This window comes from Scyliorhinus torazame, chromosome 4, assembly GCF_047496885.1.
Source record: "Scyliorhinus torazame isolate Kashiwa2021f chromosome 4, sScyTor2.1, whole genome shotgun sequence".
Classification (NCBI taxonomy): Eukaryota; Metazoa; Chordata; class Chondrichthyes; order Carcharhiniformes; family Scyliorhinidae; genus Scyliorhinus; species Scyliorhinus torazame.
In genome coordinates this window covers 351,196,722-351,211,578 of record NC_092710.1, presented here as the reverse complement: position 1 = coordinate 351,211,578, position 14,857 = coordinate 351,196,722, and the positions used below count along the sequence as shown (strand labels likewise).

General features: G+C 49.6%; 1 protein-coding gene across 1 annotated transcript in view; it reads left to right on the top strand.

Annotated features, from left to right (window-relative positions):
• The first annotated feature begins 611 nt into the window (after window positions 1-611).
• The window catches only part of LOC140411510 (protein cornichon homolog 3-like), a 302,547-nt gene continuing 288,301 nt past the window's right edge, over window positions 612-14,857 (top strand). The window contains exon 1 of the mRNA XM_072500596.1: window positions 612-1,118. Within this exon, the coding sequence (XP_072356697.1) occupies window positions 1,038-1,118 (81 nt within the window). The 5' untranslated portion in view covers window positions 612-1,037. The remainder of the gene's footprint in view (window positions 1,119-14,857) is intronic.

Sequence of the window (14,857 nt, the reverse complement as noted above, 5' to 3'; positions counted from 1 at the left end):
CTATGGTAGTTAGCTACTGTTTAAGTCCTCACTATGTTGGATATAGTTGGTGTTTAAGTCCTCACTATGGTCGACAGTTACTGTTTAAGTCCTCACTATGTTGGATATAGTTGGTGTTTAAGTTCTCACTATGGTAGTTAATTACTGTTTAAATCCTCACTATGTTAGATATAGTTGGTGTTTAAGTTCTCACTATGGTAGTTAGTTACTGTTTAAGTCCTCACTATGTTAGATATAGTTGGTGTTTAAGTTCTCACTATGGTAGTTAATTACTGTTTAAATCCTCACTATGTTAGATATAGTTGGTGTTTAAGTTCTCACTATGGTAGTTAGTTACTGTTTAAGTCCTCACTATGCTAGATATAGTTGGTGTTTAAGTTCTGACTGTAGTAGTTAGTTACTGTTTAAGTCCTCACTATGTTAGATATAGTTGGTGTTTAAGTTCTCACTATGGTGGCTGTAGTTGGGGTTGGTCTTGGGCCGCCCTCTATCCCTGTGCTAGACTTCTCTGTGGTTATTGCTCGCTTCTCCCTCTCCATGGAAGCAGAGTTCTGTCACTTTGCTGTTTAACGCTGTCGCTTGTCCTGTGCGCCCGCAGCCAATGAGTTGAGAAGTGTTGAGGGAGGCGGGCAGAGGGTGGAATGTGACAGTGAGGAGCTTCTCCAGGAATTCTCCCTGTCTCTGCCTCCCGGCTCTCCTCTGCTGAACCCTCAGCAGCTCCGGGGGAAAGGCTTGCCCGGGAACAATCCTGCCAAATAGCTCAGATGGAAAGGATTTCGCTGCGATCAGGTTGTGCAGAGTGTTGAAGTGAATGTTGTGAAAGTATATCAGAGGAAGGGGAATAGAAACTGTCAGGAGGTGTGGAGATACTGAGAGTGCTCCAGGGAAAGTTCCCAGCGAGGATTAGAGACTGCCTCTGACTGCCTGGAGATTCTTGCCGCTGACATTTTCCCGCTTGGATTTGCTGGAGGCTGTCGGAAGGGATCCGATGGGAATTGCGGAGATTTGGGATCAAGTCGCCAAGATTGCGGGAAATTATGGCGTTTACATTCGCTGCCTTCTGTTACATGCTCTCCCTGGTGCTCTGCTCGTCTCTCATCTTCTTCGCTATCTGGAACGTAAGTAAAAGAGCTGCGGGGAGAGAGAGAACATCGTGAATATTGGAGAGAGAGAAAAAGAGAGAGACACTGGCGAGAGTGACTGGGGGAAAGGGACTGGGCAGTGTGGAGAAAGAGTCGGGAGAGAATCTCGGGAGAGAGAGAGGGAATGGACTCCAGGGGAAAGACAAAGGGAGAGAGAGATGGCGAGAGGCACAGTGGAGAGATTAGGGAGAGAGAGAGATGGTGAGAGACAATGTGGAGAGAGATTAGGGAGAGAGAGATGGTGAGAGACACTGTGGAGAGAGATTAGGGAGAGAGAGATGGTGAGAGACACTGTGGAGAGATTAGGGAGAGAGAGATGGTGAGAGACAATGTGGAGAGAGATTAGGGAGAGAGAGATGGTGAGAGACACTGTGGAGAGAGATTAGGGAGAGAGAGATGGTGAGAGACACTGTGGAGAGAGATTAGGGAGAGAGAGATGGTGAGAGACACTGTGGAGAGAGATTAGGGAGAGAGAGATGGTGAGAGACAATGTGGAGAGAGATTAGGGAGAGAGAGAGAGATGGTGAGAGACACTGTGGAGAGAGATTAGGGAGAGAGAGATGGCGAGAGACACTGTGGAGAGATTAGGGAGAAAGAGATGGTGAGAGACACTGTGGAGAGAGATTAGGGAGAGAGAGATGGTGAGAGACACTGTGGAGAGAGATTAGAGAGAGAGAGATGGTGAGAGACACTGTGGAGAGAGATTAGAGAGAGAGAGATGGTGAGAGACACTGGAGAGAGATTAGGGAGCGAGAGATGGTGAGAGACACTGTGGAGAGAGATTAGGGAGAGAGAGATGGTGAGAGACACAATGGAGAGATTAGGGAGAGAGAGATGGTGAGAGACACTGTGGAGAGAGATTAGGGAGAGAGAAATGGTGAGAGACACTGTGGAGAGAGATTAGGGAGCGAGAGATGGTGAGAGACACTGTGGAGAGAGATTAGGGAGAGAGAGATGGTGAGAGACACTGTGGAGAGAGATTAGAGAGAGAGAGATGGTGAGAGACACTGTGGAGAGAGATTAGAGAGAGAGAGATGGTGAGAGACACTGTGGAGAGAGATTAGGGAGCGAGAGATGGTGAGAGACACTGTGGAGAGAGATTAGGGAGAGAGAGATGGTGAGAGACACAATGGAGAGATTAGGGAACGAAAAATGGTGAGAGACACTGTGGAGAGAGATTAGGGAGAGAGAAATGGTGAGAGACACTGTGGAGAGAGATTAGGGAGAGAGAGAGAGATGGCGAGAGACACTGTGGAGAGAGATTAGGGAGCGAGAGATGGTGAGAGACACTGTGGAGAGAGATTAGGGAGAGAGAGATGGTGAGAGACACAATGGAGAGATTAGGGAACGAGAAATGGTGAGAGACACTGTGGAGAGAGATTAGGGAGAGAGATGGTGAGAGACACTGTGGAGAGAGATTAGGGAGAGAGAGATGGTGAGAGACACTGTGGAGAGAGATTAGAGAGAGAGAGATGGTGAGAGACACTGTGGAGAGATATTAGGGAGAGAGAGATGGTGAGAGACACTGTGGAGAGAGATTAGGGAGAGAGAGAGATGGTGAGAGACACTGTGGAGAGAGGTTAGGGAGAGAGAGATGGTGAGAGACACTGTGGAGAGAGATTAGGGAGAGATAGATGGTGAGAGACACTATGGAGGGATTAGGGAGAGAGAGATGGTGAGAGACACTGTGGAGAGAGATTAGGGAGAGAGAGATGGTGAGAGACACTGTGGAGAGAGATTAGGGAGAGAGATGGCGAGAGACACTGTGGAGAGATTAGGGAGATGGGATGTGGTGAGAGACACTGTGGAGAGAGATTAGGGAGAGAGCGATGGTGAGAGACACTGTGGAGAGAGATTAGAGAGAGAGAGAGATGGTGAGAGACACTGTGGAGAGAGATTAGGGAGAGAGAGATGGTGAGAGACACTATGGAGAGATTAGGGAGAGAGAGATGGCGAGAGACACTGTGGAGAGAGATTAGGGAGAGAGAGATGGTGAGAGACACAATGGAGAGATTAGGGAGAGAGAGATGGTGAGAGACACTGTGGAGAGATTAGGGAGAAAGAGATGGTGAGAGACACTGGAGAGAGATTAGGGAGAGAGAAATGGTGAGAGACACTGTGGAGAGAGATTAGGGAGAGAGAGAGGAAAGGCAGAGGGAAACCAGGGAGGGGAGATGAGGGACGGGGGTGGGGGGGGGGGGGGGCGGAGAGAGAACGAGAGAGACTTTGGATGGACAGGGTGAGAATAGATGGAGTGTAGAGGGACAGACGTGGATGAAGACACGGAAAATGGGACTGCGATTGGCGAAATAGACAGGGAGTGGGTGTGTTGAGAGAGAGGAAAAAGCCAGTGTGGGAAACCTCACAGAGAGAGACTTAGGTAGGGAATTATTGGAGGAGAAAGAAAGACAGAGATAATAGTAAAATATTGGAGATATGTCGACCCTGGGAGAAAAGAGAGACTAGATTGGTCAGAAGGTAGAAAGAGACTTAAAGAGAGAGAAGCTATTGGGAGAAATTGGGGAGGAGGAGGAATAGGGAGAGGAAGGGGAAGAAATGAGAGATTGGGAGAGAGAAGCTTGGTGAGAAAGAATTTGGGAAGTAGAAAAGATGCAAGTGGAGTGAAAATGTGGAGAGAACCTGTTTTTGATTCATTTACGGGATGTGAGAGTCGCTGGCTTGACCAACATGTATTCCCCTTCCCTAATCGTCCTTGAGAAGGTGGGCTAAACTGCGTTCTCGATCTGCTGGCGGAATACCGAGAGGGCTGAGGGGAGGTTAAGAATGAGACTGGGGAGATGACGAGAGCAAAGGACGGGGAGTATAATAATAATAATCTTTTAGTATCACAAGTAGACTCATATTAACACAGCGATGAAGTTACTGTGAAAATCCCCTAGTCGCCACACTCCGGCGCCTGTTCGGGTACACAGAGGGAGAATTCAGAATGCCCAAATTACCTAACAGCGCGTCTTTCGGGACTTGTGGGAGGAAACCGGAGCACCCGGAGGAAACCCGCGCAGACACGGGGAGAACGTGCAGACTCCGCACAGACAGTGACCCAATCGAACCTGGGACCCTGGTGCTGTGAAGCAACAGTGCTAACCACTGTGCAGCCGAGCCTCCCGCCTTATAATGATTGAGAAAACAGAGGGAATTAACAGCCAAATGAATGAGAAATTGTTGGAGACAGATGCAGAGAGAGGCAAGAAGGGGAAATAGGGAGCAAGATAAATAGGGTAGAATCTTTAGCTGGGTATGTTGCCGTGTAACATGCAGGTAATCATTAGGAAGGCAAGGCAGTGGGAAGAGTTGTGTTAGTAAACCCTGTCTAGACAGTGTGTGGAAGGAATCAGCTTTACTGGAATAACTTCACAGCATACATTTCATATCCAGAAAAATTCTGCTGTATATATTTTAGATCTAGAATAATTCCACAGGGTACATTTTAGATCTAGAATTAATTCCACAGTGTACATTTTAGATCTATAATAATTCCACAGGGTACATTTTATATATTTAGAATAATTATACTGTATATATTTTCAATCCAGGATAATTACAGAGGGCACATTTAATATATAGAATAATTCCACAGTGTACATTTACATCTCGAATAATTCCACAGTGTATATTTTAGATTTAGAATAATTATATATTTTAGTATATATTTTAAATCTAGAATAATTCAAGATGGTACATTTAATATATAGAATAATTCCACAGTGTACATTTTATATATCCAGTAATTCATGATATTTATACATTCATTTTCTATAAAGTGTACGGATATATTTATGGAGTGCCATCATTTTTGACTTTGAAATCTGTTGTTGCTGAGAAATGTAATGGTAAGAATCCCAGTGTTTGGTTGGTTTACCTGTCACATTCTATAACGTTGAGGTCTGGGATTAAGAAGCATTCAGTGACATTCATTCTGTGCTGCTTCATATCTCACTCCCCTGAAACAAAAGATCAGACCATCTCTTTCCTCCCTGTCCCATTTATGAGAAGTCGTCCAATGCATTTAATGCGTGAGGAAATCAGATCACAGAGTGAAAGCAGGTTTAAAATCCTTTCACGCCTGCTCTCAATGTGACGCTGACCTGTGCTTTTTCTGGGGGGGCCGGGCTGGGGGAATGAGCGTGGAGAAATTTTCAGATGACAGAGTGTAGCACAGGACATTTCTCTTGATTCACAAGATGCTACCCTCCCAAATCAGGCAGATCAGTGCAGCTTGAGGTGTAATGGAAAGCATGTTCTGTCCTGACATGTGAATCATACATTACTGTCTTCTATCCTGTCCCACCACAGGACAGACCCGCCTATGGTATGCAGCCGGGAGTCCTCAACATTGATTCCAGACCCCATGAGATTTCATGTCATTGGGTCAAACATGGGCAAAGCGACCTTCTACTGATAACCACCTTCTGCACCGTGCCCCTCCCCCTCAGTACTCCTCCATGTTGACCACCACTTGGAGGAAGCACTGAGGGTGGCAGGGGTGCAGAATGTACTCTGGGTGGGGACTGCAATGTCCATCACTAAGAGTGGCTCGGTTTACCTATAATGAACGAGCTGGCTGAGTCCTGATGCACATATCTGCCAGACTGAGCACGCAGCATGTGGTACAGGAACCAATAAGAAGGAAAAACTTACAAGATTTTGCCCTGGCCAATCTATCTGTCCATGATAGTATCGGTCGGAGTGACCACAGCACAGTTCTTGTGACGACAAAGTCCCATCTTCACATTGAGGATACCCTCCATCGTGTTTTGTGGCACTACCGCCGCGCTAAATGGAGTGGATTCAGAACAAACCCAGCAAGTCAAAACTGAGCATTCATGAGATGTTGTGGTCCATCAGCAGCAGCAGAATTATATACAACCGCAATCTGTAACCTCACCACTTTTATAATAATAATCTTTATTGTCACAAGTAGGCTCACATTCACACTGCAATGAAGTTACTGTGAAAAGCCCCTAGTCGCCACATTCCGGCGCCTGTTCGGGTCCCAGAGGGAGAATTCAGAATGTCCAATTCACCAACAGCACGTCTTTCGGGACTTGTGGGAGGAAACCGGAGCACCCGGAGGAAACCCACGCAGACACGGGGGGGGGGGAACGTGCAGACTCCACACAGACCCAAGCCGGGAATCGAACCGATGACCCTGGCGCTGTGAAGCAACAGTGCTAACCACTGTGCTACCAGGTCAGATAATCTGCATCGCATAGTACTCAAGGAGGTGGCTCTAGAAATAGTGGCTGCTTTGGTGGTCGTCTTCCAGGATTCTAGAGACTCTGGAACAGTTCCTGCAGATTGGAGGGTGGTTAATGTAATTCCGCTATTTAAAAAGGGAGACAGAGAAAACAGGGAATTATGGACCAGTAGGTCTGGCATCGGCAGTGGGGAAAATTGTAGAATCCGTTATTAAAGATTTTATAGCAGAGCACTTAGAAACCAGTGGCAGGATGGACACAGACAGCATGGAGTTATGAAGGGGAAATCATGCTTGACAAATAGAATCACAGCAAGGTAGTATGATAGGGGTCTATTCAAGAAGACCTTTCAGTTAACTAACCATGTTCTGTCATGCAATAAGAATGGGGTGGCACCGTTGCACAGTGGTTAGCACTGCTGCCCCACAACTCCAGGGACCCTGGTTTGATTCTGGCCTTGGGTGACTTGTTGAAATTCATTTATGGGATGTGGGTGTCGCTGGTTAGGCCAGCATTTATTGCACATCCCTCGTTGCCCTTCAGAAGATGGTGGTGAGCTACCTTCTTGAATCACTGCAGTCCACGAGGTGTAGGCACACTCACTGTGCTGTTAGGGAGGGAGTTTCAGGACTGTCTGTGCGGAGTCTGCACATTCTCCCCGTGTCCGCGTGGGTGTCCTCCGGGTGCTCCGGTTTCCTCCCACAGTCCAAAGATGTTCAGGTTAGGTGGATTGACCATGCTAAATGCAGCATGGGTTTAAAGCATTATTTAACATAGGTTAAAGTCCCAACGCTAGAGGGTCCAACAGGGGATGGTGCAGTGCTGGATCTAACTCTGAGGAATAAAGCCAGACAGTTGGTCGATGTGTAGGTGCGGGAGCATTTTAGTGATAGCGACCACAACATGGTACAATTTAAGCTTGTTATGGACAAAGAAAGAGACAAGTTGTAAAAAAAGGTTTTGCATTGGAGGGAGAGTCGACTTTAGTAAAATAAGGCAGGGTCTGGCCAAGGTAAGAGTTACTAGTGGGGAAATCTATCAAAGGGCAGTGTGGGGCATTGAAAAAGGAAATGAGGCCCAACATGTTCCCTCCAGGGCAATAGGGAGGTGTAACAACCCAGGGAAACATGGGTGACCAGAGACATTCAAGGTACAATGAGAAGGAAAAGAGAGGCTTTTAGCAAGTACAAGGGGAGCAAATCAATGGAAGCATTAGTGGAGTACAAAAAGTACAGGTTGGCGCTTAAGAAAGCAATTAGGAGAGCAAAATATAACAATAATAATCTTATAATAATCTTTATTGTCACAAGTAGGTTCACATTGCAAAGAAGTTACTGTGAAAAGCCCCTAGTCACCACATTCCAGCGCCTGTTCAGGTACACAGAGGGAGAATTCAGAATGGCCAAATTCTGAATTCGGAGCACCCGGAGGAAACCCACGCAGACACGGTGAGAACGTGCAGACTCCGCACAGACAGTGATCCAGCCGGTAAATGAACCTGGGACCCTTGCGCTGTGAAGTCACAGTGCTAACCACTGCGCTACCGTGCAAGGGAAGATGCTAAAGCCCTGGCGAGAGTGCAGGAAGTTTACTAGAACGATACCAGGAATGAGGAATTTTAGATGCAAGTAAAGATTGGAGAAATTGGACTTGTTCTCCTTGGAGCAGAGAAGATTAAAGAGGCCTTATTGAGGTGTTCACAATCTTGAACAACTTTGACAGGGTAAAGAAAGATGTTCTGTTTCCACTGGTTGTCAAGTCAGTGACTAGGGGTCACAATTTCAAGATGGTCAGCAAGAGAACTCGGAGTGAGATGAGGAGAAAGTTCTTTACTCAGAGAGTTGTTTGGATTTGGAATGTGCTGCGTGGGAGAGTGGTGGAGGTGAATTCCATTGGACGTTCAGAACAGATCTGGATATATATTGGGGGCAGCATGGTAGCACAGTGGTTAGCACTGTGACTTCACAGCAGAAGGGTCCCAGGTTCGATTCCCGGCTTGGGTCACTGTCTGCGTGGACTCTGCACGTTCTCCCCGTGTCTGCGGGGGTTTCCTCCGGGTGCCCCGGTTTCCTCCCACAAGTCCTGAAAGACGTGCTGTTAGGTGAATTGGACATTCCGAATTCTCCCTCTGTGACCCGAACAGGCGCCGGAATGTGGCGACTAGGGGCTTTTCACAGTAACTTCATTGCTGTGTTAATGTGCGTCTACTTGTGACAATAAAGATTATTATTATTATTTGAGGTGATTGAATTTAGGGGGCTACGGAGTTAGGGCTTGGGAATGGGACTAGCTAGGCTGCTCTTTTGGGAGCCGGTGCAGACACAATTGTGCAAATGGCGTCCTTCTGTGCTGTAAATAACAAAAACACAATATCAAAATTTCCTCGGCTCGGGGTTCAATAGCTATTGCAAACGGTAGGGGCTAATGTTCAAACCTGCCTAGACACTCACTGAAAATCATGATCAGATTTATAACTGTTCGGAAGAACTGCTGGCAGAGGATTTTTATAAAGCACTTCACAAACTCCCTTGCCAGCCTAAAGTTCTACAGCGTGTAAAATAAATAATGTCACTCCACCCAGCCCAAAGCTTTCTCGGCATCTAATGAGATCACTACGCTGTCTATCGCCGGGCAAGATCTAGATGTACATTTTTTATTTTGGAAATGATTTTTATTAAATTTTTAACATTTCATACAAAAGAATATAAAAGACGCACCCAGAACAAACATTTTAAACAAAATTCCATAAACAATCGCTTAAAAAAAAAGATTCTCACCCCTGCTCCCTCCCCCACCCCTCCCGGTCGGACTACCCCCGTTATCAACAAACAAACCCCCTCCCCCCCTTATACTCCAGCAGTGACTAATTCTTTAAAGTACACACGTGACAGTTGCCATCTTCGATAGAACCCCTCATTCGACCCTTTCAAGGTGTTTGGCCTTCCCAAGGTGCACAAACTCCATCAAATCACTCAGCCATGTCGAAGCCTTTGGCGGTGTGGCCATCTTCCAGCCAATAACGTCTCCATGCCACCAACGAAGCGAAGGCCAGGACATCTTCCTCTGCTCCTGTCCACAGTCCCGACACATCAGAGACTCCAGAAATCGACACCAGAGAGCAGGGTCGCACCCCCACATTCAGGATGGGCGACATGGTGTCAAAGAAGGACCCCCAAAACTCCACCGGCCTGGCTCCTGACCAGCGCATGTGCGTGTGATGTGTGGGTCCCTTTGAACAACACTCGCACCTATCTTCCATCCCTTCAAATAAAGTCGCGTATCCTCGGTCTAGTGAGGTGCACTCGGAAAACTACCTTTAACTGAATGAGACTCAACCTCACACAAGAAGATGTCGCATTCGCCCTCCGCAATGCCTCACATCACACCCCTTCCTCTAGCATCGACCCCAACCCCTCCATATATCCCACAGTCCAAAGATGTGCAGGTTAGGTGGAATGAGGGCAGCACGGTGGCGCAGTGGGTTAGCCCTGCTGCCTCACAGCGCCGAGGTCCCAGGTCCGATCCCGGACCCGGATCACTGTCCGTGTGGAGTTTGCACATTCTCCCCGTGTTTGCATGGGTTTCGCCCCCACAACCGAAAGATGTGCAGGCTAGGTGGATTGGCCCAGTAAATTGCCCCTTGGAAAAAAATGAATTGGGTACTCTAAGTTTATTAAAAAAAAGGTTGGGTGGAATGGCCATGCTAAATTGCCCCTTCGTGTCCAAAGATGTCCAATAAGTGGGCAGCATGGTAGCACAAGTAATTAGCACTGTGGCTTCACAGCGCCAGGGTCCCAGGTTCGATTCCCGGCTTGGGTCACTGTCTGTGCGGAGTCTGCACGTTCTCCTAGTGTGTGCGTGGGTTTCCTCCGGGTGCTCCGGTTTCCTCACACAGAGCAAAGACGTGCAGGTTAGGTGGATTGGCCATGATAAATTGCCCTTAGTGTTCAAAAACGTTAGGAGGGGTTATTGGGTTACGGGGATAGGGTCGAAGTGCGGGCTTAAGTGGGTCGGTGCAGACTCGATGGGCCGAATGACCTTCTTCTGCACTGTATGTTCTATGTTCTAAGCGATTATTATTATTAGATGTGCAGGTTGGGTGAGATTACAGGTTTATGGGGATAGGGTGGGGGAGTGGGCCGAGGAAGGGTGTTCTTGAGGGTTGGTGCAGACTCGATGGGCCGAATGGCCTTCTTTTGCGCTATAGGATTCTATAATTCTAACCCTAACTACCCCAAGTGATTAACATAGCCACCACCAGCTCCTGATGAAACCTTAGCACTGCTCCTCTGACGGCACAGTGCGAGTGGCAGCCCTGATTGTCATCCAAACTCAGAATCTTCTGAACCAGGTAACTACCTCATCTAGTTCATAAAGTACAACATATAATTGTGGCTATAAACTGCATATTGTTCACTGGCCAGAACTGGGTGTGCTGATTATTGATTGGAAAGGTTGTGGTCACTGAGTGGTGTTAACCAAGCAATGGCCGGAGTGAGGTCAGCTGGATAGGTATCACCATCTGGAACATTGCTTGCTGAAATACCGACCACACACAGAGGGTCACACAGTTGTGCCTGTGTGACAGCAGCTCAAAGCAAATAAATGTGCCCCAGCTCTGAACACAAGCGAGAATTGAGCAATAACAATATTTGCATGATGCCTTTGACGTCCCCAGGATGCTTCCTGTGGACATTATCAAAGCAAATCTGACACTGAGAGACATTAGCTTGGTCAAAGGCTTTAACGCAGTGATGCGTAACCCAGAGCTCAGGACCAAGGCAGCCGAAGTGCAAAGCATCGTGTTCTCAGACCCTCAATTTCTTTCTCGATTTCAATTTTCCTGTGACTATGTGACTGAATAAGTATCATCTCTGAGTCAGACATTCACCTCAATGGTCGGTTTTCAGAGCTGGGGTACAGATTATGCAGGACTAATTAAATGGTGGAACCAACGTGAGGCTGATATGATGCCAATAATCAATGTCGACCCTCCAGGGCAGTACTGAGGGAATACTGCACTGTCAGAGGGTCAGTACTGAGGGAGTGCTGCACTGTCAGAGGGTCAGTACTGAGGGAGTGCTGCACTGTCAGAGAGTCAGTACTGAGGGAGTGCTGCACTGTCAGAGGGTCAGTACTGAGGAAGTGCTGCACTGTCAGAGAGTCAGTACTGAGGGAGTGCTGCACTGTCAGAGGGTCAGTACTGAGGGAGTGCCGCACTGTCAGAGGGTCAGTACTGAGGCAGTGCTGCACTGTCAGAGGGTCAGTACTGAGGGAGTGCTGCACTGTCAGAGGGCCAGAACTGAGGGAGTGCAGCACAGTCAGAGGGTCAGTACTGAGGGAGTGCTGCACTGTCAGAGAGTCAGTACTGAGGGAGTGCTGCACTGTCAGAGGGTCAGTACTGAGGGAGTGCCGCACTGTCAGAGGGTCAGTACTGAGGGAGTGCCGCACTGTCAGAGGGTCAGTACTGAGGGAGTGCAGCACAGTCAGAGGGTCAGTACTGAGGGAGTGCTGCACTGTCAGAGGGTCAGTACTGAGGGAGTGCTGCACTGTCAGAGGGTCAGTACTGAGGCAGTGCTGCACTGTCAGAGGGTCAGTACTGAGGGAGTGCTGCACTGTCAGAGGGCCAGTACTGAGGGAGTGCTGCACTGTCAGAGAGTCAGTACTGAGGGAGTGCTGCACTGTCAGAGGGTCAGTACTGAGGGAGTGCTGCACTGTCAGAGGGTCAGCACTGAGGGAGTGCTGCACTGTCAGAGGGTCAGTACTGAGGGAGTGCTGCACTGTCAGAGGGTCAGTACTGAGGGAGTGCTGCACTGTCAGAGGGTCAGTACTGAGGGAGTGCTGCACTGTCAGAGGGTCAGTACTGAGGGAGTGCTGCACTGTCTCAGTGTCAGTACTGAGGGAGTGCCGCACTGTCAGAGGGTCAGTACTGAGGGAGTGCTGCACTGTCAGAGGGTCAGTACTGAGGGAGTGCTGCACTGTCAGAGGGTCAGTACTGAGGGAGTGCCGCACTGTCAGAGGGTCAGTACTGAGGGAGTGCTGCACTGTCAGAGGGTCAGTACTGAGGGAGTGCCGCACTGTCAGAGGGTCAGTACTGAGGGAATACTGCACTGTCAGAGGGTCAGTACTGAGGGAGTGCTGTACTGTCAGAGCGTCAGTACTGAGGGAGTGCTGCACTGTCAGAGGGTCAGTACTGAGGGAGTGCCGCATTGTCAGAGGGTCAGTACTGAGGGAGTGCTGCACTGTCAGAGGGTCAGTACTGAAGGAGTGCTGCACTGTCAGACGGTCAGTACTGAGGGAGGGCTGCACTGTCAGAGGGTCAGTACTGAGGGAGTGCTGCACTGTCAGAGGGTCAGTACTGAGGGAGTGCTGCACTGTCAGAGGGTCAATAATGAGGGAGTGCTGCACTCTCAGAGGGTCAGTACTGAGGGAGTGCTGCACTGTCAGAGGGTCAGTACTGAGGGAGTGCTGCATTGTCAGAGGGTCAGTACTGAGGGAGTGCTGCACTGTCAGAGGGTCAGTACTGAGGGAGTGCTGCAGTGTCAGAGGGTCAGTACTGAGGGAGTGCTGCACTGTCAGAGGGTCAGTACTGAGGGAGTGCTGCACTGTCTCAGGGTCAGTACTGAGGGAGTGCCGCACTGTCAGAGGGTCAGTATTGAGGGAGTGCTGCACTGTCAGAGGGTCAGTACTGAGGGAGTGCTGCACTGTCAGAGGGTCAGTACTGAGGGAGTGCCGCACTGTCAGAGGGTCAGTACTGAGGGAGTGCTGCACTGACAGAGGGTCAGTACTGAAGGAGTGCTGCACTGTCAGACGGTCAGTACTGAGGGAGGGCTGCACTGTCAGAGGGTCAGTACTGAGGGAGTGCTGCACTGTCAGAGGGTCAGTACTGAGGGAGTGCTGCACTGTCAGAGGGTCAATAATGAGGGAGTGCTGCACTCTCAGAGGGTCAGTACTGAGGGAGTGCTGCACTGTCAGAGGGTCAGTACTGAGGGAGTGCTGCATTGTCAGAGGGTCAGTACTGAGGGAGTGCCGCACTGTCAGAGGGTCAGTATTGAGGGTGTGCCGCACTGTCAGAGGGACAGTACTGAAGGAGTGCCGCACTGTCAGAGGGTCAGTACTGAGGGAGTGTTGCACTGTCAGAGGGTCAGTACTGAGGGAGTGCTGCAATGTCAGCGGGTCGGTACCGAGGGAGTGCTGCACTGTCAGAGGGTCAGTACTGAGGGAATGCCGCACTGTCAGAGGGTCAGTACTGAGGGAGTGCTGCATTGTCAGAGGGTCAGTACTGAAGGAGTGCCGCACATACAGAGGGTCAGTATTGAGGGAGTGCCGCACTGTCAGAGGGTCAGTACTGAGGGAGAGCTGCACTGTCAGAGGGTCAGTATTGAGGGAGTGCCGCACTGTCAGAGGGTCAGTACTGAAGGAGTGCCGCACTGTCAGAGGGTCAGTACTGAGGGAGTGATGCACTGTCAGAGGGTCAGTACTGAGGGAGTGCTGCACTTTCAGAGGGTCAGTACTGAGGGAGTGCTGCACTGTCAGAGGGTCAGTACTGAGGGAATGGCGCACTGTCAGAGGGTCAGTACTGAGGGAGTGCCGCACTGTCAGAGGGTCAGTACTGAGGGAGTGCTGCACTGTCAGAGGGTCAGTACTGAGGGAGTGCTGCACTGTCAGAGGGTCAGTACTGAGGGAGTGCTGCACTGTCAGAGGGTCAGTACTGAGGGAGTGCTGCACTGTCAGAGGGTCAGTACTGAGGGAGTGCTGCATTGTCAGAGGGTCAGTACTGAGGGAGTGCCGCACTGTCAGAGGGTCAGTACTGAGGGAGTGCTGCACTGTCAGAGGGTCAGTACTGAGGGAGTGCCGCACTGTCAGAGGGTCAGTACTGAGGGAGTGCTGCACTGTCAGAGGGTCAGTACTGAGGGAGTACTGCACTGTCAGAGGGTCAATACTGAGGGAGTGCTAGACTGTCAGAGGGTCAGCACTGAGGGAGTGCTGCACTGTCAGAGGGTCAGTACTGAGGGAGTGCTGCACTGTCAGAGGGTCAGTACTGAGGGAGTGCTGCACTGTCAGAGGGTCAGTACTGAGGGAGTGCTGCACTGTTAGAGGGTCAGTACTGAGGGAGTGCTGCACTGTGAGAGGGTCAGTACTGAGGGAGTGATGCACTGTCAGAGGGTCAGTACTGAGGGAGTGCTGCACTGTTAGAGGGTTAGTACTGAGGGCATGCCACACTGTCAGAGGGTCAGTACTGAGGGAGTGCTGAACTGTCAGAGGGTCAGTACTGAGGGAGTGCCGCATGTCAGAGGGTCAGTACTGAGGGAGTGCCGCACTGTCAGAGGGGTCAGTACTGAGGGAGTGCTGCACTGTCAGAGGGTCAGTACTGAGAGGGTGCTGCACTGTCAGAGGGTCAGTACTGAGGGCTGCACTGTCAGAGGGTCAGTACCGGGGGAGTGCTGCACTGTCTAAGAGGGTCTGTACTGAGGGAGTGTTGCACTGTCAGAGGGT